Source organism: Corvus cornix, chromosome Z, assembly GCF_000738735.6.
Source record: "Corvus cornix cornix isolate S_Up_H32 chromosome Z, ASM73873v5, whole genome shotgun sequence".
Lineage (NCBI taxonomy): Eukaryota > Metazoa > Chordata > Aves > Passeriformes > Corvidae > Corvus > Corvus cornix.
Window position 1 is genome coordinate 74,412,496 of NC_046357.1, and position 24,148 is coordinate 74,436,643.

General features: G+C 41.5%; 1 protein-coding gene across 2 annotated transcripts; it reads left to right on the forward strand.

The window, feature by feature from the left end:
• Nucleotides 1-66: 66 nt before the first annotated feature.
• On the forward strand, nt 67-23,106 carry TMEM167A (transmembrane protein 167A). Of its 2 annotated transcripts, XR_005603792.1 has the most exons (5): nt 67-131; nt 10,079-10,188; nt 14,937-14,971; nt 18,228-19,380; nt 22,033-23,106. XR_005603792.1 is itself a non-coding variant. In XM_039566638.1 (4 exons), exons 1-4 carry the CDS (start codon nt 129-131, stop codon nt 18,296-18,298), a joined length of 219 nt encoding a protein of 72 aa, XP_039422572.1. In that variant the 5' UTR covers nt 67-128; the 3' UTR covers nt 18,299-23,101. The 2 variants fall into 2 exon arrangements, 1 of the variants encoding a protein (XP_039422572.1); XM_039566638.1 differs by having other exon boundaries at nt 18,228-23,101.
• Nucleotides 23,107-24,148: the final 1,042 nt, after the last annotated feature.

The following is a 24,148-nucleotide window of genomic DNA, read 5'->3' on the forward strand; positions in this document are numbered from 1 at the left end:
AATCGCAGCGCGCCGCGGCGCCGGCAGCCAATGGCGGCCGTGGCCCCGCCCGGCGCGCTGAGGGCGCGCGGGGCGCGCTTCCGCCCGGCGCGGCGGCCGGAAGGTGATGTGGCGGGGAGCGCGGCGCGATGGTAAGCGCGGGCCTGCCCCGGCCCTGCCCGCTCCGGTACCGGGCCCTTCCCGCTCCCTCCCTCCCTCCCTGCCGGCCCTGCACGGTCCCCAGCGGCGCCTGCCGGCCCGGGCAGCGCCCTCGGAGGCCGCTCACGCCATTAGCCGCGGCCCGCGGGAGCGGAGCCGCTCGAAGGCTTTGCTGGGCGAAGCGCGGAGCGGGTTTGCGTCACGGGTTTGGTGGCAAGAGAAAGGCCCATTTTGTGTCTGTGCGGGGCTGTGCCGATGCCCCGCGGGGCGGCAGCCCGTGCGAGGCCGGTCAGGTGGTGTGCTTGTCTCTCGCCGCCTCCTGACGTCATGGTTGTGCCGCGTGACGCCATGGTGGCGTTGTGTGACGTCATGCGCCTTGAGCAGTGTGCTGAGCCATGCCATTGGCTACTTCTCTCGATTTTCAGGGGTGTCATCAGAGGCCCAGGTCCATTTACTCATGAAAATTATCTATAAAACGATGGATGGGTGTATATATATCATATATATACATATATGTATATATATATAAAGTATATATATAATTATTTTATATATATACGGACTTGGTACTTATAAAAACTTTATACATCTAAAGCACATATAATTTTTAAGAAGAAGTATGTTTAATATAATTTAAGAAGATAGAAATATATTTAATATAATTTAACATATAAATACATGTTTATAAGTGTGTTCGTAGTTTTAGAAATAACCTGAAACGTGGAAACACGTAAAAAACAGGCAAGAACATCTGGAATATAATATCTATGCTTATATGTGAGTTTGTTGTATGTATAATAAGTATATATGGATATAAAGACATTTATATAGATATTTACAGGGGTATGCAAATGTATAATTGAATATTTTAAAAACTATGTATTATATGTTAACAATATACATTTTTCTATAAATCATACACATAAAGAGTGTGTGTATATATATACACACGTATATGTATATAAAATGTAAGGTATATGTGTATAAATATATATACTCTTTATGTAGAGTTGGTCTAAAGGCACATTTTTATTTCTTTTTATGTATTCTGCTCCGTTTTCCAGTCTCTGCAGGTAATATAAAAGGAGGGTGTGCATTTGTGTCAGAATTAAAGCTGAGCAGTGAAATATTTTTTCTTAGGCCGGGTTTATACGTTAAATATACGATGTTTATATGAGCAGGGCAGATACATGAATTGGAAATGAGAAGGAAAACCAAAGGAATAACTGAGTTAATGTAAGGTTTTCCTGTACAAAATTCGAGTTTGTTTTACCATGGGAATTTTCAACTTATTCCTAACAACCACAGCTTGATTTGGGTTGGAGGGGACCATTAACAATCACCTGGATCCCCCCTCCCATGAACATTGACAGGTTGTCCGTCATCATATGGATACTGTGCAGCTTCCATGAAAAATTGCTGTATTTCCTGTGTATGTGCAGAAAAGCTCAGTATCTATTGAACTTTCTTACAGCTCAGTTCAGAAAAGTGTTCCCGGGCTCCAGATGTTGTCACCAGCAGGAAATTGCTGGGAGTTGCTCACCTGAGCATTCCTTGGCAGGTCTTCTAGATGAACCGAGCCCGTGGCTCCAAGCAGAAAACAGAGGAGGTTTTTTATGATAAAAGGCATAAATTTATCTCAGGAGATCTAAAACAGACGTGCAGAAAGCAAGAGACCTCTAATCAGTGCCATGGAAAAAAGGTGGATATTGAGGATTACAGCAGCACCTCACTGTTCTTCATTGTACATAAAAGGGTTTGAGGTGGTAGGAAACGGGAAGAGACCGTGGTGAGACATTGGTGTTGCTTAATGTAACGATTTAATACAATTGGTTAATGATATTATTTATATTTTATAAGTTATGTATAAGAAATATATGAGAATAACTTAAAAACAAAGCTACTGTTTATGTCTGAAAAGATTACGGCAAGTGTATGACATTCTCTTAGGATTATCTTGTCCGTGTTCCTTGCTAGGGGTTATTCTCTGTGCTTCAAGGACCCTGAAGCAAGAGACTGTTCTAAGGATGGTTTGCTCATGATTTTATGCTGGAGGAGGGGAAAATAAGATTCTTCAGCATTATTGTGATATTTGAATTTCCTCAAGAGAGCAGCAACCCGTGTGGCATATCCAGTGCTTGGGTCCTCCATGATGCTACTTGTGGTGTCGTGGCATTTTAGGGAAAATAAAGATAATTTTGAGCTCACCTTTGACTGTGAGACAGGAAGCAGCTGCTGTCAGTGTGTTGTGAAATGGGAAAGATTAGACCTACACCTCCAATTTATTCTCCTTGTCCAAAGAACAGGAGCTGCAGTTCTGGCAAAGCAGCAGCACTTGGGAAAACACAGTTTTCTGAAGCATGATTTCCAAAGGACTTTATGCCTTGGAAATTTTTCATCCCATTGTTCCCTGGGTTTCCTTATCATGTCCTTGCTAAGCAGGTGAAAACTTGTGCCAGGTGAATGGCCAGCTGCTGCCAAACAGAGAAAAAAAATATATATGTAAGCTAACTTACCTGTCTTTTCCTTTATGTGAAAGCAGAAATTGTGTTTTGGTTTTTTTTTTTCCTCTTCACTGCCAGCAGATAGGAAAAAAACCATATTGACTTAAAGCAAAACCCTCAGTATTATGAATCAAAGCAGCTATGGCAGCCAGTAGAAATTCTCAGTGGATTCCAAACTTCCTGGGAATGGAAGGGAGGCACCAGTGACACAGCTCCCTCATTTATTTGGGAGCAGAATGTGTACTGTTTGCTGACTTCCGCAAATCAGTTTGTCCTGCCAGCTTTCAGGGTTTTACATCTGAAAGCTCGACAAAAGTTCTCCTAGTGGGCTTGAAAAGTTTGCCATGTGCATGGATGGAAAGAGGGAAGAAGCCAAAGGTAACAATAAAGTCAGTGAGGAGCCTCTCACCTCCTGAAGGGTGGTCTTCACTTTCTTTCCTAGAAGAGATGTGAAGTTAAAGTCAGGTGAAATTTGGTGATGGAGAAAGTTTAAAAGAGTTGCAGAAAACTTGACGAAAACGGCTTCTTCGCCCTCACCCTCTTGTTGGGGTTGATCCTGGCCCCATATTACTACCCAAGAATTGATTTGGGAACTTTCCACGAGGACAAACATTTCTGTCACAGTCTTTGTTGCTCTCTTAGTGTGGTGTTTATAGAAGGAAGGGGAATTGCTCATAGAGCCAATTGTAAAAACATTCATTAGTAAATATTATTTCAAACCAAGCTGTCAGATATAAACATACCAGAACCCAAGACACTGCTCTGAAAAAAGAGCTTTCAGGAGTCTTGAAGTGCAAAGTTTTATGTGTTTTTTATTCAAAATGAGAAGAAGGAATCAATCTTGATTCAGATTTGCTAACGGCTTTGTTTTTGTCATGATCTAAAGGTACATAGGTTTAAAAACATCTCCTAGTTCATCTTGCAGTCTGAAGTGTCTTTGTATTGTGAATTTACTTGACTTGAAGGGTTCAGTGTGGATACTTCTATCATCTTAGAGGATGATGTGAAAATATAGTGTCAATGTTTTATTTCTGTGATTATTGAACTGAGGAAATTATTCTGTCAATGTAAGATGGTCTCTTTTTCAAAGGGTAGGATGCAATGAGTCTACTCTAACAGATTTACCCAGAATGACACTGGTGGTGAGAAACCATTTCTTTGCTGAGTGCTATAAAAAAGTGAATGTCACAAATTTTTGGTTGCCTGCAGCATGAGACACCACACACATTCATTGTAACAGCTGCAGCAGTGGATATGTTTTTTTGCTAATGCACAGAGCTGGGCATTCAAACTCGACAAAATTTTTTGATTTTCATCCTTGTGACTGTGGAAAATAAGGTGGGAACAGCTGTGAAAAACATTACCTGTCTTCCAGATGCTAAATATGCAAACCATGCACCTGAACTCTGCTAAGCAAGGGACTTGCAGAGGTGCTGTGGACATGCCCAGGGCCATGGGACATGACAGACTTAGCAGAACCTGTCATTGTTTCTTGACTAAATATATTTTTTCCTGACAACGGAATTATTTGTTTTTCATGTTTGAAAGAGATGGTTAGACTATTAATGAACAGAAAAAATAAAAAATTGGTAAATAGTATACATAAAATAGTTACAGTTCTGCTTTGTAATTCTTAGGTAAATTAAAATATGTCTTCGGTTTTGAGAACTTAGACTTTTTCCCAGGTCCATGTTCACATTTTGGTAGCACTTCCTGTTACAAACTCCTGATTTTTGCATGCTGTTTTTATCACTGTAAGGATATCACCTGATTCAAAGTGTGCTTTAATATGACTCTTACCTCTTCCATTCACACACAGAGGTTTTACTCGTTTTTAAGTTTCAGTAGTAAAATTTGTGGTGAACTAAGCAGTGTGGTGTGCAACTTCAGAAGGGAGATTTACTTGGAAAAAAGGGTTTTTTTTTAAATAATACTTCTATCTTATGAGGGAAGACAGCAGAGGAAAAATGCCTTTAAAATTCAAACCTGTCTAATCTACAGACAAGACCTGGAGGAAAAGGTATTATAATCTTTTACTGACATATCCACCATAATTCTGTGTTTGTTTAGTAAACATGTGGACATGCACGCCTTTGTGTTACAGTGACCTTGGCAAAAGACTTTAATAGTCACTTTGGTTTTTATTTTAAGACACTTTGGTGAAATGCTGCGTCTGCTAGCTGCTTACAGCAAAGTTCAGTTTCCAAACTAGGTATTGGAGCAAAGAGGAAGGAGGTCAAGCAGGTGTGAAACTTCAGCTTCATCACCTTGAGGTGTCTTTTCACTGCTGGCCTGTGGATTTGAATTGCAGTAAAAATCATAAATGTGTTAAAGTCAAGTGAGCTTTTTTATAGGAGAGGGCAACTGTGTCTGTATGTTTAATTAATTAATTGTTTGAGGAGATTGGCTATGTTTTAAATAGGTACATTAGTCTTCAGCTGACTGCAAAAGCATAGCATGTTAGTTGTACTTGCCGTTTAAACTTCACAATGTGCTTCTCCAGAAAATGACTAGGGAGAAGATTTCCTATTTCTCTGTTCAAGCTTTAGCCTACATTTTATGAGTGCAAAAATACATATTTTAGACAGAAATCTGAATGAATGTTAAATATTGTACTTAAATTCCTTGGAAACTAAATACTGAGGAGAGCATGCTGTAAACCCAGGGTAAAAAGCCCTATTTATGCTGGAACAAGTGCATCTGGCTGGTATTTGGATACTTATTAGCACCCCTTGCTTAGTTTTGTTGTGTACTTTTGCCAGCAATTGCTTCAAACTTAACTAATTTGCACTTTCTGTAATTTTTTAATAGTGCTAAATTGGCATGCCTCTTTTACAAATGCTTGTTTTCCATTCATTTTGATCAGATTGCATTTGGCAGCAGTGGGAAAAATAATTTTTTTTTTTAATAGATTGGAAAATACTACAATTAGATGCATTTTTTAATTAGTTTTAGGAGTTGCTTTAACTTTCGGGGTGGGAGTAGTACTACATGATTTATATCCTATTATTTTTTTGATACTGTACTCCTAAAAATTTGATTTTTACTGACGAAATAAGAATTGCAGGGCATAATGGACACCCTAGATAATAATCATTTTCTCTTTCAGCTTTGTAAGGACCTCTTCATTAAAATTTCATAGCTTAATTTCACTTTTCTGTGATGAAATTTTTATCAGCTCTTGCTTAACTAAAGTTCAACTGCAGTGTGTAAGCTCTTGCTCATATTTCAGTATGAGGAACCCAGACGTTCAGCTGCCTATCCATATTTGTTTCTTTGGCTCCAGAAAACCTAACCATCCATCAATTTTATTATATTAGGGAGGAAAAAAAGAAACCAAAACCATTCTAGAAAGACTGAATATTCTGCAGTGTATTACACAAATGAAGTGACACTTTCTTTAAAGTATTTGAGCTACTTTTCTGTGTTTGCCCACATAAATTGGTTATTATAACAGTAACCACAGGGCAGACTTGCAACTTGCTGGCACTACGATGGCCTCTCCTTTTATAGTACAGATGGATGAAATCATCCTGGTCACGCTGCAATCAGAGATAAAATAATCATTTTGTAAATAGTTAAGGTCTGTGGAAAGTTAAGCTTTGGTTTCAGTGCTAAGTCTTCTGAGATAAACTCAGAGAGCTTTTGTTTTAGGCCAGACCAACCCAAGAGGACAACAGCACAGGGTTTGTGTTCTCCTCCTGCATGTTTTATTTCCCCTGGAGCCATGATACCGAGTGGTTTATTTTAAACAAAAGTATATGAGGCAAGGGGAAAATCAGCAGGTCCTTTATGACACACAGACTTGCACCAAAACCTAGGGTGTGATTTATTACAGTGCTACCCAAGGGTTGCATCAGCAAGTGGTTTGTGGCTGTGGTGCTGTCTGCAAGGACAGGGAGCAGAACCATGTCAGAAGCAGAGAATGTCAGCGTAATGGAGTGGATGAAAACTGCAGAGCTGGATAAATTACAGTGTCTTGTCTGTGGCTGTTGTTGTCAGTGCAGGAAAGTGTTTAGAATTAGTGCATCCATTATGGCTATTTCTGCACATTGAATTAAATACCCTTGTGAAGTGCAAGAGCTGTTGATAACCAGAACTCTGAGCTGCTGCTTTTTTATTTTTCTTCCCTTCTGCCTGAGTGTAGTAAATTTAATGCTGAGGGACAACATTGTCTATAATGAGGTTAACAGGAGCTGTGCAGTTGTGATGATTCCCTGTCACAGCCACATAGGTAACTTTTAACTTCAAATCAACACTTTATAAAACAGTACAATAAACTTCATTTTGTACTCGGATGGGAGTACATTCAGACATCCCTAGCTGTACCACTTGATTTCCAACTACTGTATATTCCAATGAGTAATTTATTCTAATACAAGCTACTGCTGCTAATCCCAACACAGTAAAACTTTCAGGAGAATTAACTCTTTATGGTTTATTATATGGAGTTTTTACTGAGATACGTTGTGATCAGGAAACGATATTGAGGCTTTTTTTAAAGGCCTTATTTTGGGAAGGATTTAACACAGCCTTTGGGCATGTAGCTCTCAGAACTGGGGTTCATGGTCTTAAATTTCCAAAGACGTTGGAAAAAACTTGGCTCTGCAAGTTCAGGTGAATGGAGTACCTTGTTAGTGCTGCAGGTGATGTGGTGGTGCTCCACACAGGAGGGGACATGAGGAGAGTGACACAGAATGGGACTGCTGGGGTGTTCCCACTATGTTTGAAATGTACCAAATGCAGATGTAGAAAATTTCGGCCCGTGAAATTAAAGCTTGCACTATCTAATACCAGAGTAAAATGCAAGTGCTGGTTTTTTTCTGGTGTTGTAGTGTGAGTCTTGGGAAGTTAGTTGTCATTTCACCCTTGTGGGGACACAGTTGAAGAGACAGCACCAGTTTCTCCATGTGCTGAGATCTCTTTGTAGTGGGAATGAGGCTCACAGGACCTACCTTAAGCCAGTCAACACAAGTCAAAAATTGCAATTAATACGTTTGGATCAGAGGAACCGAGTCTAAACAAATGAACAGCAACTCATCTGCGTTGTCCAAGTAGCTTGGTATGTGAATGCAGTGTTTTTAAAAAGGATTCTAAGCCATGTATAACTTGCAGCAGCTTTTAATTACATCAGTTGGAGAAGCCAGATGTTAGTTGCTGCTTTCTGTGAATTCAGCTGGGCCATGAGAATTACTTCAGATGTGAAGAGTGAAGCCATCTAATTCAGGAATAAATTCTCACTTCCAGTTTGAAATCGTAAGCAAATTTTGGAATGCTCACATCTGTCCTTTCAAAGTGGCTGTGCAGATAAACGCGTCATTCAGAGCACGTTTCGGTGGAAGGGCAGATGCAATTACAGCGATGCATAGCTGGGGAAACACGTGGAGACCCCAACAAAGAGCAATTATATACGATTATATACTGCCCCAGTTGATTGACTGATAGCACATTTCACAAGTATACGTTTACAACCCCTGCTTAAGAGGAAGCAAGTGTGCCCTTCTGCCGTTTTCCAGTGTTGGAATGCCCGCTGCCACCTCGGGAAGCAGCTGCAAGAACTCATGGGAACGGGTCTCTGGCAGGCACAGGGCTGTGAGCTGTCAGAGCAGCTGTCTGTCCCGCAGGACTGATCAAATTAATCAGTTGATAGGCAGTATCTGGCTGCGCTGAGAGGCAGCCACTCCTGGATCCGGCCCCACCGCGTTCCTAGACCCACAGGAGCCAGGGGGAATTGAGACTTCCCTGGTTTCTGGAGCTGGCAGAAACTTCTGCCAAGCACAAAGGCTGCAGAGGCTGCTGCTAGGGATGGCAGCGCGTTGTCATTTGTGAAGAGTTTGTCCATTATTTATGACATGATGGGACAGAAGGGGTGGCTAGCTGAGCTAAAATGCTAAATTAAATATGATTTAGCAAAGGCTGTGGCAATGGAGAAAACCAAGCAGCTTCATGTTTGGCATGTGAGGGCTGGCTTTGGGTGAGATCACTGCTCCCTCATCAGAGAATGGGTGGGTTTCAGGGATGCTGGAATCTCCTATATACAGGGTGCAGAGTCAGAGCATCTCTGTGATGATGCTTCTTAACAGAGTGGCCTGTTAAGTTAGATACTGAAATTACTTCAGATAGCTAACCCTGCCTAAAGCATGTATTCACACTGGCAGCTCTGTGCATGTTCCAGAGTTCATGTGATTCATGGAGACTTCTAAATAAGCTAAAGTTTTTTGATTTGTTTTGCTGCTGTTGATTTTGGGCAGGTTTTTGGTCACAGTATCGGAACACTTGTGTGTGTGTTCCAATGGCTTTCTGCTAGAGCTTCTTGTTTTTCTCTCCTGATTTCCTGTTAGTGCAATACTGAACTGGAATATTGTGACTTTCTTCTGTAATTCTCCTTAGCTGTGTAGAGAAATCTGATGATCGGAACTTGAAAACATTATAATTTTGTGACACAGGAAGGAAGCACGCGTGCATCGACGGAGATGTGCCTCAGACTGTGTGGAAATGAGGGCTCTGATGTGCCCTAAAATATGACTGAAGAAGGAGACGGCAATGTAATATCCCTTCCTAAGTGCTAAATATTTACCTTTAATTAAATACCGCTACTCAACCAGCTGGGTTGAGCAGTAGGAACACAGGAGATGAAAGTTCATCAGAATTCCAGAACGAAGAGGGAATTTACTGCATTTGCTTTGACCTTTTTTTTTTTTTTTTTGGAGCTTGCACTAAATCAGATTTGCAAATGCAGGTAGCAGAGTGAAGGTAAAATAAAGCTTTCTGAGGTAAGCTAGTTCTTAAACCACCTCATGCTGTTAAGCTGACCGAAATGTCAGTTGAGACACTTAAGAGAAACCCCAAAACCGTAAAAAAAAAAGTCTCTGGCATGCAGTTATTGCCTATTACTAATACTCCAGACCTTAGTAAGTAGCCAAATGTTGCAGCAGTTTCTCAAGAATTGTCTCTTACTGCTACTAGGCTGATTAGTGTTTGCTATCAAACAACAGAACTTAACTTCTCAATCCTAAGGCAGTTCGTCCATTTCTTCAGAATTTACCGTGTAATTAGCACTTCTGAAAGTGTGTTTACAATAAAGATGTTTTCAATTTAAAATCAGAACGTGATTTGAAAATAAAACTAATCAGTTATCAAGGTTCAGATGGGCTTAACTGTATATATTTCTACAAGTCTGTTTAATTTGGCTTGTAGCCTTTAAAAAGTGGTCTATTAACAAACCTCCTACACATTTCATGTTATTTTCTGCCTTGGCTACTACTGGTACTTGGCAATCATCTCCACCTTCACTGCCACTACCAAATTCCATTTGATGGAAAGGTTTGCTGGCACAAGGCCATTACAGGTTTCATTTTTGGTGTCGATGGGTGTTGTCTAAGGGGTCACCCATTTTAGAGATGTAATTTTTTTGTTTTCCTGATTTTCTTCCACAGTCTGCCATCTTCAACTTCCAGAGTCTGCTGACTGTGATCCTGCTGCTCATCTGTACCTGTGCTTACATCAGATCCTTGGCTCCCAGCTTACTGGACAAAAATAAAACCGGGTATGTGGTCTGATCATTTCAAGCACAGCACAAGCTGTGTGGTTTCAACTGTGACCTTTCAGCATCTCCTGATGAAGTGTGTGATAGTGCAGATCCCGCTTTGAAAATTTTCTCTCTTTAAAGATAAAAATCTTAATTTTGTACCTCGCAATAGACTGCAATAAGGGATTGGCAAGCACTTAGTTGCAATTGTATTGGAAGAATTTATTAGGTAACTAACCTTGCTAATACTGCATTATTAATCTTCTAGATTTGTAGCTTTGTTGTTACATGCTTATTAGATATACAGAAATGAGAGACAGAAGTAAAACATTCTCCTACATGTGGCTATTGTTGCAATGATTTATTTTTGATTCCTAGGGTGGGTAAGAAACCAGCAGAAACTGGCTTTTTTGTTTGTTTTCAAAATAGGTGTTTTGGAGATACAAGTTTGAAACACAGCTTTAGCAATAATCTGTAACTAAAAGAAAACTAAGAATAATTTTTAAAATAAGCAATACAATCCTCTTGTGTGGTCTGTTTAAATCAAGGTTTTGTATTCTCTAAGGTGAAGGAATTTATAGAAGAGTTTTTGAAAGCTTCTACAAACCTAAGCTTTTTTTTTTTAATCATATGGATGCTAGCTGTGATCAGCAGAACTGTGATTGAAGTGTAGTGGGTTTAGAGTAACCATTGGGCACTTTTGACACAGCAGCCTCTGGGCTGTCTGTGCAAAGGAGATGATATCTGTAGAAGCAGGAGGTAATTCTAGGTGGACAAACAGACAGGCTTTTGGATGCTGGGTGTTTGGCTTGTCCACTTTTTCCATTAGGTCATTTCCTGTTAAATATTATTCTTCCCTAAGTGTCTTCCATCACTTCTGCATCTAAATTCAGAAGTGCCCAATTTTAAGTAGACTCTTGTGACCAAGAACCCTGAGTGTTTGTCTTCTGAAAACCTTCCTTGTAATTAACCTCTGGGGTTGCTGTTTTATTATCCAGGTTTTTTTAATTTTAGCTGTGTAAGATACCCAAAGTCTGCCAGTTTTTTGGTTTTTTTAATTTGGAGTTCTAACATGAAAACACTTGTGTCCTTTTATATGAGGCCATGAAATTGCCACTGACATGAGAGGTTTCTTTTGATGAAAGATGGAAAGAAAGGATGACTTCATGAAGGACAGGGAGTGGGGGGACGAGGGGAGTTTGGGTGTCTGCTGGTGGAAGATAACACAATAGTCAATGAGGTATACACAGTAAGAAGTAAGAATGTTTATTTTACTGATTAAAATTTTAGTGCTGTTCTTGGCAAGGAGTATTTCCTTTAATCTGGAGCTACTCTGTTTATTCTTGAGGCAAATCTGTCTGGAGTACAATAGAACTCTCTTCATAAAATGTTTTCAAAGGGTGCTGACACTGTGGAGGAGTTGGGCGTTTGATGTGTAGGTTTGTATTTATGTAGATGTAGGACATACCATTTTGTTTTATATATATATTTGTAGACTACTTTGTACTGGAGAATAAAACCTTGGCCTGGAAGCAATGAAATTTGTTTCCTGTATGGTAGATGTTTACATGGAGCTCATATGGTGCTAAACCCGTGTCCCTCTCTTCTAATATACTCCGTGCTCCGATGGAAATGTCTGGACATAGGGGATAAAACAAATTCTAGTGATACTTCAGCTTACCACAGAGATGCTCTTACCTCATCATTCCTGCTCCAAATTAAAGGTATTAAAAAGTAGCAATAGAATACTAAAGCGACAAAGAGGAGGAATATTGATAGTTACTCGCTGTATTTCTAAGTGAGTGGTAACTTTAGTGAGGATTTAGGTCTGCTGATAATAATTGAAGAAACATATTTCTGTTGGTTGAGAGACAGCGTTGCAAAGTGATGTCACCCATCCTCATAACCTTGTATTTCCTCCCTTTCATTTCTGCCAGAGCGTGTCTTTTCCTACCAAGCCAAACAGAACTTTAAACCTTCATTTTCCCTGAGTGTTTCCATGTGCTCGGTCCTGAGCAACAGTGTTAAAGGCTGGGAAAGCAAGTGGAGATTTACTGTTTCATGCTAACTAGAGGAGAATGTGCACCACAACATAATTCTCTCCTCCCTGCTAACCAGAAAGATGTGTTAGCTTATGTGCAGCAGAGATCTCCTTTGATTTTCCATCAGCAGTGCAGTGGGGATGTCTCACACTCCCTCCTGCAGTGGCACTGGGCTTTTCCTGGTGAACACATGGCATTTTGCAGCACACCCAGCCTTAGCAGTCATAGTCTAAGGCCCCGCCAGCTCCTCCTCAGCTTAAGAGGTTTCATTTATTTGGGTTTTTTGTTCTCCAGATAACCACCACCCCTTTCCACAATCAGTGCTTTTATCATTTAACACGGAGAGCCAGGAGTATGCAGCAGGTCATGTACATTTGGGCTGTGGCTGCCAGAAAGCAGCAGGGATCTCAGCCAGACCCACACCTTCACCTGCATCCAAACAAGGGTGGAGAGGAACACGAAGGGCAGAGAAGGAATAGTGCAATTACTGTGAGCAGTTGCTGCAGGAGGGATTATTTTGGAGCAGAGTTATTCAAGGCAGCGTCACTTCTGTAATAAGCAAGCAGGTTTTGACTTGAAGAGGTACGTGTTGTGGACCTGGGATGAACAGGAAAAAACAGGGGAGCAGGAGGTCTGCACAGGCTTCACCTCCAGTGGGAGCTCCCCAGTTCTTCCAGAGGGCATATTTCAGCTTCTTAGAAGGTACAGAATTCAATCTGCTTCTGCTCAGCAGCAGCTTCTGTGGACAAACAGAGGTACTGAGCTGTTCCAGTAGCACAAAAGCCTCTTAAAATGTTCTGGTGTCATCATGGGAAGGCTGGTTAGCCCTTATGTCAGTGGCTTCAGATTCATAAATTGTTAATTGCAGTTGCTAAGGGCAATTGGTGAGACCCATGCTCTGTTTTGTACCTGTCACATCAGGTAGGAAAATTTCTGTTTTCGCCAAGGGAGCTTTGTAGGGGCAGCTAATGCAGTAATGCGTTAGCAGTAATGGCTTCACATTGGTCAAGAAATCCCTGAGAAGACAAAAAAATACCCTTGCTGAGATTGTGAGGCAAATTCAACAGACTTTCAGGCTGCTTGGAAGGGTTAGTACTCTTTTCCCTGTGCAAGTCTTTAAAAGTATGTTATTACAGGGTGGTAATGTTTTATTTCTTTGAGCTCCTGGGCAAGCTTTTGAGAGGTGGCAACATGAGAAGCAGGGCTGTGGAAGTTTTCCTGTTGGTTTTGCAACATGCAGTCTGTGAATTCTAATTTTACAGAGGGTGAACAACAGTTTTGAGAACCTGAGGTGCTATCAACACAGCACTTCAGGGCTGTGTATTTTGCTCTATGAGATTTACAAATGAATGTCTTCCTACCTGCATGCATCTTCAAAAAGTGCATAGATGTCTTCAGGTTACTTTATTGTATGACCTCTTAGCATGGAAAAGTGTGGTGGTCTATGTGCAAGGATTATTACTGCTGCTTGTGGAGGTGCATAAAAGCAGAAAGAAAAGAGCTTTGTCTTTACAGAAATATAGTCACACCCAAATATGTATGTGTGTATGTATATATATATATTTTGCTTGAGGTAAAACTAAAATCTAAAGCACAGATGAAAATACCTGTTCTCTAAAAATGGAAATGTTGCAATGCTGTTCATGATGAATTGGTCAGCAAGGAGAACATAAGTCACTTTGAGTTTGAACACCTCAGTCACTTGCTGCCTCACTTGGTCCTCACCTGCCCAACACTGAATCTTTGTCTAGAAACAGAGGAGGCTGCTAAATGGAAAGAGAGATGCTGAAGTAAACCAAGACCATAAAGGAGAACATAAAATGGAAGTAGCAGAGAAATAAAAGTGCAGGATATGTCGACTACTCAAGTATGTAGGAGCAAGTGGCCCAAACCTACCTGTCTGCATTTAAAAATGTCAGAAGCAAGCAACTCTCAGAGCCCAAGAAAGGGAAAAGACAGAGGATCAAACCTTGTGGGTGTGAGTTCAGATCATTATTTGTGGGGTTTTATCTACTACCTGCTTGATGGCAGTTCTCCAAGTGTTCTGTGCTTCCCCACGCTGTTCTGTGCCATACTGTGGAGGAAACCTTCCCACAGACAGGCTTTGAAAGGCTGAAATATGTCTTACACTGGGCTCTTCAGTATTGTTCCCCTTTTCTTCCTCAGATGATAAAGCGGTCCCTGCTCCTCTGGAGCAGTCAGTATGAGATTATTTTAGTTACTCGGAGAAATTGTAAGTTTGTGGCATCCTTTTGGGTGTTCCCTGAGTCGGATCTTGCTTTTCTCCTTTCCTATTTTACTTGTTGAAAGTGAAACATCCTGTGCAAGCAGCAGAGGAGAAACATGAGTAAGGTAAACCTTGGTAAAGGAATAAGGAAGAACCAGAAGACTTGGGAAGATTGTTTTTCTTCATACAATTTTCTCTCTGGGGTACTGTATTGTAGATAAATATAGGATTCTGATGAAACCTTTAGATCTGGAACACAGAATGAGTTAAATCCATCTTTGCATGCAGAAAGATCCCTACTAGACTTAGAATTTTGCCACTGGTGTAGTTCATAGCCTGTACCCTTCTGTGCAGGTGTCTGCTCCTTTCTGGTGTCCAGAAGAGACTCAAGTTGAGAAATTACTGTCAATTCAAATTGTTTTAACATAGAAGAAAGAAAATCAGTTGACTTTAGTGTATTAAACCAAGAGCCTAATGAATTTATTTTATCTTTACAGACTGTTGGGGATATTCTGGAAATGCGCCAGGATTGGTAATTCTTTTTTTTCTTTAAAAATCTTTCAGATAGTCCTCTTTCTAGTATAATTTATTAGGATAATGTTGCCATGTAGCAATGAAAACCATACACATCCTTGGTCTTCAAAGATGCAGGTTTTAACCTCCATGAAATAAGAGGGCAGGATATTGCTTTCTTAGATTAGCATCGTGGAAAGCCTGCATCTTCTCATGTCTATTCATGTATGTGGTGGTGTATTTTCAAAAGTCTTTTGCATTTCTTGCCACGTGAAGTAACCAAGGGTGTATTTCTAACATGCAAAGAAGTCAGTGAAGTATAAACTGCAGTGTGTTTGAAATTGCAATGGACTATTGAAAAGAAGCCAGATATTTACCTTATAGTAATAAAACAACATGGAATTCATAATGCTTTAAGGTTCTGTGTAAGCACAAATGTGGTTTTTTTGCTCTCCTTTGTTTACTCAGCTTCTGTGCACTTTTGAATTACACAAAGCTGTTCGTGTCAAGTGACATCTGCACACAGGCTGATCAGCTCTATCTGATTTTTGACATTTTCCCATAACATTGGTTTTGTATTTATTTTAATCCTTATCCTGAATTTATTTTGAGAAGGAAATTGGAATATACAACAGAAGTTTAGTCTTAACGTTAAGGTATATCCAAGATTAAAAAAAAAATAAAATTACAAACCCGTCATCAGTGTTCAAATTGCATTGTTAATGCTGAGCAGAAACTTTGAACTTGTAATTCTAGATCTTCTTACTTGTCACTAAACCTAAAGAAAGCCTGTGTGATTCCGTTTCTGCATTCTCAGGCAGAACATTTTACAGGATGTCAGAAAGGCATTGACACAAAAAATAGGGTTTTTGTGAAGACCGGTTGTTAAAATGATTGCAGATATTGTCCTATTTAGATAATAGACATAGCAGAACCAATTTTGGTGCTGTAATTGAAAGATACTGGGGAGGTGGCAGCTGTCAGAAATGAATTTTGAGCTATACCAGGGAAAACAAATGTAAAAATTCATCTGTGTTAGGGTTTGTTCAAGGCTGAAGAGAGCACCTCACCTTACCTTGCGCTTGCCATCTTCTCTGTAGTTAACTAAGTGCAAGACTATTTTTTTCTATTAGATACGTTTCTTTTGCAACTTGCATCTACAATGGACCACTTCAGCTTTCTTTTAGACTAAGAGGTGAAAATGGGCTTTGGAGCTGACTCCCATCATTTTATGTGTGTTAATCACAAAGGCATGTAGAAAGTGTAGGTTTTAAAAATGAAAATGTCTACTGGTTTCCTTTACATTTCACATCCCTGGTATGTTTAAACAACCTTTTCACATGTACATAAGATCTTAATCATGGGCAAGTGGTTACATATTTACAAAGTTGTGTAAAATAATGTTTAATCCTGCCACATGGTGATTTCTCTTTTAAGAAAATTAAGAGCAGAAAAGCATAACCCATATGAAAATTGTAATACCCTGAACTGTAGGAGTTGGACTTCCTCAAAATTTATTTTAAACAGATGTGAAACTGCAGACATTAATTCGTTCAGTTATTTGAAGTTTAATTAAATATATGCCAGATCATGACAGCATCTTGTAATGTCACTGGGCAGTCAGTCCTGCATTTGGGAGGTGTCACTGCAAGTATTTTATTTTTCTTTTACTGTGGAAAGTTTGTTCCCTCTGTGTTTGAAGGTCCTGCTGGTAAAAAAATACTTTTTTTTTTTAATAAAAAGTGCACCATGCTAGACTTGGGAGCCTTGGTGGATCTTTTTCTTTAATGTTTCTCTGAAAACTGTGTCTCAGATAAGATGGTTTGTAAAGACAAAAGACCTCGCACAACAGAGGGAAATTGAACTTTAAAGCAAACAGCCCCAGCTCTGTCTTTGTGCTCCTGGATGTGTAAGAACAGGAATCTTCCCACTTGAAAGGCACATTCCAGTGTTAACACTCCCTGGCAGTTCTGTAGGCTGCAAGTACCATCCGCTGTTGGTGTCTCCAAGGAGAATTCAGTGGAACCATGAAGGATGAAGTTTTAAGTGTAAAAGCATCTTGGTAATTAATGGAGAAAGTGCTCATGTAAGTAGGTAGCAGTCTGATTAACATCACTGATTTCTCCTGGTTGTGTTACAGTTCCCCACCTAAGAGTCTCTTTTTTCTCCCTGGTGTAAAAGAGACCTCTGTAACGCTCTGTCCTGGACCAAGTGGGTGGGAATAGATCTCTCACAATTGCTTTTGCCACCAGATAAAATTATATTAATGGGATAAACTTAACTTTCATCCACCGTCTGCTCTGGGAAACTGTGACTCCAGTTTGAAAGAGTCAGAAAATAGAGGTGTCTGTGCAGCTTCTGTGATCTGCTGACCATTTTTGTCACAGAAATCTGTGGAGCAGACCCTCTCCACGTGCTAACAATGTTATGTCTCCTTAGCAAACCAAAAAAAAAGGCATCTGGCCCTGTCTGGGCAGCTGTGAGCTCACAGCTCTGGCTGCTGCATGACACCCTGCACAGAATATTCATGCTGCAGGTGACAGGTACCATGGCTAGAGAGCAGCTGCACCTCAGCTGACACAGAACAGCTCCTGAGCACCCATAGAGGAGCAGAGCCAGCAAAAACGGGGTGTCCTAGACAACTTTCCACTGCCTGCCCCATGACTCTGGCACTAGGAGGAGGCAGCAACATAAAAGTGCACCTCAGAAAAGGTGGTTTGTAGTAAAATGGAAGCCCTTTCGTGGGCCTTTCACAGAGACCCAGAATCACCCAGTGCCACCACCCTGCCATGGCAGGGACACCTCCCACTGTCCCAGGCTGCTCCCAGCCCCAATGTCCAGCCTGGCCTTGGGCACTCCAGGGATCCAGGGGCAGCCCCAGCTGCTCTGGGCACCCTGTGCCAGGGCCTGCCCACCCTGCCAGGGAACAATTCCTGCCCAATCTCCCATCCAGCCCTGCCCTCCTTTAGCCTGAAGCCATTTCCCCTTGCCCTGTCATTCCATGCCCTTGTTTAAAGTCCTTCTCTTAAAGCAAAGAGCCCCAGCTCTGTTTTTATGTAGCAAAATAACCTGTTCAACATCTGAGCTTTCCACTCCCGTGCATGTTCTTCGTGAGTACACAGCTGTACTTCTGTCAGCATTTCTCCAGCTACAAATGTTGAATATCAGTTCGCACGTGCTGTGGCACAGCTACGGCGCCAGACGAGGAGCAGGTGGGTCTGTTTAGCCATGCCTGAATTTTTGTTTGTTCTGGGCTCTCTCTCCCCTCCTGCCAGGTGAGCGGAAGAGCCCCTACGTGGCTGTGTGCTGTGTGGTGATGGCCTTCAGCATCCTGTTCGTGCAGTAGCAGCTGGCGAGCGTCCCGAGTACCCAACAGCAGAGCGTGGAGCAGCTTGTGTCAGGAAGGATGGGAAAGCGTCACCGAGTCTCCTCTCACTCCATGGATCACCTGTCTTCTGGAGGACACCCCTGCAGATGGACCAGCGTTAGTGACCATAGCCCAGATGACATGTAACTGGTGGAAGGGTGTCTGATGCGTGTCTTGAGTTTCAGGGGAGCTCTTTTTTTCTTTTACACCATGCACTTGAAAAGGCTTGCTGTTTTTAATTCTTTAGAATTTCTTGTCCAGTAGACCTGTATAATGAAAGCTTAAAATGGTAAATCAGCCACAGCAATAAGACCACCCTTTGAAGAATAAAAGAGCATTGTGACTCTAGGGGATGTTTATTGAAGTATTTTTAGTTCTTGCTGCCTGAACAATTCCTCTCGATTTGTGAGTGAGGGCTCCACTCTCATCCTAAAAATATGACCTCTGACCTAAGTTACACTCAGCTATTTGTTTCTAAACTTGTAATTTCTCAAATAATATATCAATATTTCTGTTGTTGAAATAAGATGTGAAATAAAGGCAGGGACCATAATTGTAGTGATGTCTGATTAGCTGGGGGGAAGGCACAGATTTTGAGGCACTTGGACTCTCTGTAAAATACCACATGTACTCATTGTTAGAGGTTTAGGTCTCTCAGGTATGTCGTTTCCCAGCTTCTTCCAAAATGTTGAGAAAAGGATTTCAGAGGCTCTGCTGCTGCAGTTGCATGGATGGAAAGATTTTAAATTAGCAAAATGAATAGTTAGCTGCAGCTAAGGAAGTTGCATGTCAGAAAGGTTGTAGCAACTAAATTACACTCACCAGTAGTAAAGAGTAGATTACTTTTAATGATACACGCCATTAGCATTTATTTCTTAATTTTGCACACTTTCAGTAATCTAGTGACTTCTCTAATAACACCTGACAGGTGTGTGTTATACCAGACAACTGTGTGACTTCGTACTGACTGCATTTGGGAGAGTTGCCTGTTAGCAGTACTTCTTGTTCTGGAAAGGCTTGTGATCAGAAGGAACAAAACTGACAGTAAAACACACTGAAAGGTATGTTAACTGTTGTAATTCTTGTTTGAAAACCTTATTTTCATCGATCCAAATTATCCTGCAACTAGGAAAAAAAGTGCTTTTGAGTTACGACCTTTATGTTTTCTCGTGCACCTGTGAATCTAAGTCACCATCAGAAGTACCCATCCAAAACTTTTCTAATCTGGGCCCAGGAAAAAAAGATTTCTCCAGTTTGGGCTAAATAAATACCCCTGGCTGTGACCCAGAGGTGTGCAGAGCTGTAGGACTGTGACCATGCTATGCACACACAGAAGCCTGGGACTGGGCAAGAGGTGTGGGGGGAGCAAAATCTGCTCTTGTAACTTTAAATGTGGATGGTGCTCAAACAGGGCATCAAAGCAGCTCAGGTTTGGATTTCAAAGGTAACCATTCCCAAACAGGAGGAAGGGAAATTCCTAAAGAGTCTTGGGGTTTGACTGTCAGGTGCATACATGTCCAAAATATGCAGAGAATCATCTGGTAACTCTTTATGTTGAGCAGTTATATTCTAGTTACTACTTCTTGTAATAAACAGTGGCATTTTTATGATACACATTTCCAGGTCAGCTAATTACCAGATGAATTCTTAATAATCTCCAGGGTTTAGGTGCAAGTAGGAATACCAGTTAAAGAACCCAATGGAATGTTTTGGTCTGAGTATCTGAAAGCTACAAACATGAAGGCACTGTTGCAAAAACCTTCCCTGTTAAGGTTTTATCGTGTAAGAAGTTGAGACAGGCCTCTTTTTATTTGTTATTTGTTGTTCAAACTTCAGCATTATTTCTTACATGGCAGTCCATCCTTTTGGCCTAAATGCAGATGGTGAATACTTCCTAGTAGGAATTTTTTTTTTTTAATTTTCCTCCTTGAATGACATTTTCAGACTATTCATTATGTGCTAGCTGCATGGCTGTTCAACAAAACTATCTGGAAACAAGATCTTTAAACTGACAAACTGCAGTTGTTTTGAAATTGCTGCTTCAGGCAGGTGTTTTCCTCAGGATTAGTTCTTTGGTTTTCAAGATTTTGGCTTTGAAGAGATTGATACCTCATCTCTTTTAGTAAGATGCAGAGAAAATACTCTTTCCCAGGTTAGAATCTTGATGCAATTTTGCTTTCTTGGCTTTCTTTTTCTCATGCAAAAGAGTTTGCACCCGCAGCAGGTCTGTACACCTTTTCCTGTGCAAAAGGGACAGTGATTAAATGTGACCAAGGCTGTAGTTGTGCCTGCTGCTGTGGAGAAACATTTTCACACTGGGACTTCATCCTTTTTTTTTTCCTAAACAGCATCATGGATGTTGTTAATGCCCAAAGATCTAAAACACAACATGGTGTTCTTCAAACACACAGAGTATTTTATGCTCTTGCATGTACTTGCTATGGATTAATATCATACTAACTTGCATCCATGTCTGCACTAGAAATGACCTCAAATTCAAAGCAGGGATTTAGGAAGGCCGAATTGAACAGCAGTAATTGCCATGTTGGGAAATGAGTAAAGCATGAGTAAGAGATGGGATCACTGTGAAGGTCTGATGTTCTGGAGGGACTGATAAGCAGCTGGGCAGACGTGGCTGGTGGAGGAGGAAAGACAAAGTGGAGTCCAAGGATGACAGGAAGATTTCCTGTTCTTGGAACAATATCCCTGTTCTGTGAATGCCCTTTCTACCTCTGTAACCACAGCAGTGAGCAGTGGAAATACACTGTCACTGAGAGGTGAAGCTGCACTGTGGTGGAGGGAATAAATGCTCTGCTAGTGCTCTGAGGCTTTTATTCTTTCAGTTCTGTCCAGTTCTGTCCCACTGGCATCAGGGGCAGAGCCCACTCTCTAATGCCTAGGAAGGCTCACCATGACCAAGGGATTTGTTCCCCCCTTCTCCCTTTCATAAGAAGAAGAAAACACAGCCAACGTCTTCCTAATGATTTAAAATGCTGAACTTGGTAAAGCCCACCAGAAGCCAGGAAAGTGTGATCTAAACCTGCTTCTCATACTCGGACAGCAACTTTATATTATCTAGTCCAAGCATTCCCAGCTAAGGAAGGTTTTCCAGCTGGGTTCCTTTTCCCTCCCTTTTCTCTTGCTTTACCTGAGCATTATTACCCATTCCAGACACATCTGGGGAGTGCTCCCAGCATCCATTACGAGGCCCACATAGGTTCCACGTGTATTTGATGGCATCTGGCTGCCTGGACAAGCAGTTTTCCCTGAGTTCCCATACTGCAGTGTAGTCAGCATGCCAGGCATAGGAGACACATCTGTACACTGAAAAACAGGTTTTAAGCATGAGGCCTGAATTGTTTACCTGTCTGTTCTTGTGTTTTATAAATAGCACCTCTTTTCATGATACCCCGAGGCCATAAGGCAGAAGGTGTGGAGGAAGAGTCATTCTGCAGGATCTGATAGTTGCAGAAAATCCTCCCCAGGTCCAGCATGACCAGTGTCATACACCTAACCTGTACTCAGTGCTAAATTTTTTTACTCTGTTTCACACCTGAAGGGCTTATGTGCCCAAAGGCACATCTGTGTTTTTCAGGCATTTGGTGCCTGACAGAATGTGGTCCCATCTCCAGAGATTTTGCCTAAATTCCATGAGCTGTTCCCGGTCTCGTGGAGCACAGGTACTCAAGCATGACCTACCTGTCTCTTCACAGGGTACCCTCCCCTTTGGCTGTGTGACAGATGGAGCCCAGGCTCCTCTGATGAAACATCAGCCACGCTCAGGCTTCAGAGCCCTCGGGAATAAAATCGCCTTTGGCACTGCAGCTGCCTCATTTCTTCCTGCTTCACCAGTAGCTGCAGGAAGGTTGTCCAACACGTCCTTAATCTGCATGGAAAAGACCTTGAGAAGAGTCTGTCACTAACTCATGTAATCCCCACTGGTGTGGGAGGGAGATGCCAACATTTCCTCAAGGACCTGGGTGTAAACATTTCCAGGGACACAACTGCTGCTGCCAGCTCCTGGGACATCAGTAGAGAAGATAATTACTTAATTAAGGAGCGAGGAAGTTCGTTGCTGGTCTGTCACATTCAGAATGTTCTACAAGAGCATCTCATCATCAGTTCCGTTGTTTGAAAGGGCTCTTTGGAAGCTGTGCCACGGGAAAAGAGGTTTTCCCTCCAGCACAGCTCTCAATGAGTGGGAAGCAGGCAGTGCCCATCCCCAGCTGCCACCACATTTCAGTAAATGCCATGTTTGTGCAGACTGGTTCAGCTGAAGATCAAGTCTCCAGTTTGCAGGCCCAATCAACCTCTATCATCTCTTTTTCAAAATAATACAAGCACACCTAGTCTAAACACACTGCACTGGGCTCCCTGACACCCTCTGCATCACCTGTTTACATAAACAGAGGAGCTTATCGCAACACTCACACCACATAGCAGCACTTACTGACAAACTCAGTGGTTAAAATAGTCTATTTTCCCCCAAAGGAAGACAAGGAGGTTTTAAAAGGGTAAAATTGTATATGGCTTCGTTTATTCTGGGGGGGGAAGGGGGGGAATTGTTTTAAAGTGAAGTCGAGTCAGGTCAAAATATAATAAAGTACCCTTTTCAATTCTAAAATCTTCACAGCTGGTCATTCCCATATGCAAAAACTTAAATAACCTTCAGAGATGTAGTAGGGCTAACGAAAACTCCAACCAAATGATAGATGTATTTGGACACTTGGATGTATAAATGTCACACCCAGTGGAATTAAGAGGAAATAAATAGTAATTTGACAGCATTGGCAAGCTGCGTTTTTGACTGTGTAGCACCACCAGCATATTTTACATGTGTATCACAGTCATGAATAAGTCAGTCCAGACACATTCGCAGACCAGTTTTGGTTTCCTATTAAGCTACATGCTCATTTTCTTTCCCCCACCCTTTCCAGCTAATAAAGGGAGCCAAGGGAACGCAGTGATCCCTGTCTTTTTGGAACAAATCACCTCCAAATTCTTACAATTGATTCACACAGACTGGTAAAACTCCAGGAGACAGGGGGAAAAAAAAATCCCTTCCCAGTGATAAGGCATTCTTGACATTTGAATTGTTTGTCATTTACTAAGGACATAAAACCCTGATACCAAAGATGGCACTTGAAATTATCATCATCACTGGAGACGTGCCTGGGGCTGGGGCTGCCTGCTCCAGAGGGGTTTCTGAGCACACTCAAAGAGTCAGTGAGTTCTCCCCCCGCCTCTGCCCTGCACAGAACGTGCTTCTGCCTGCCCAGGGACACGTTCTGACATCAATCTGATCACTTAATGATACCCCTCCTGCACAGACCGGAGGCATGGAAAAGATTTTCATCTCTGAATTCACCGTGGCTTCTGGAAGTAATAAAAATTGTTTCCTCCTCTTCTTCTCACAAGGAAGAGCAAATCCTTTGAAATCCAGCTGCTTTCTGGTCATAGCTTGGTTGGTTGGTTTGAACACCTTCACATTCATATAATGACAGACTGGTTTGGGTTGGAAGGGACCTTAAATCTCATCCAGTGCCACCCCTGCCATGGGCAGGGACACCTTCCACTGCCCCAGGCTGCTCCAAGTCCCAGCCAGCTTGGCCTTGGACACTTCCAGGAATGGGATGGGGCTGCCACAGCTTCTCCAGCCAATCCCTATTCAGATTTTCGTGTTTGCACTTAAAACCACTTAATTTTTTTTCCTTCCCTCCACTGAAGGGTCATCCTCTTTAATTTTGGTCCAGAACCAAACCCAGTAACACCACCTTTAGAAGAAAACTTCCTCTAAGCAATGCTCTTCTCTCATTTGCTGGGTATTTT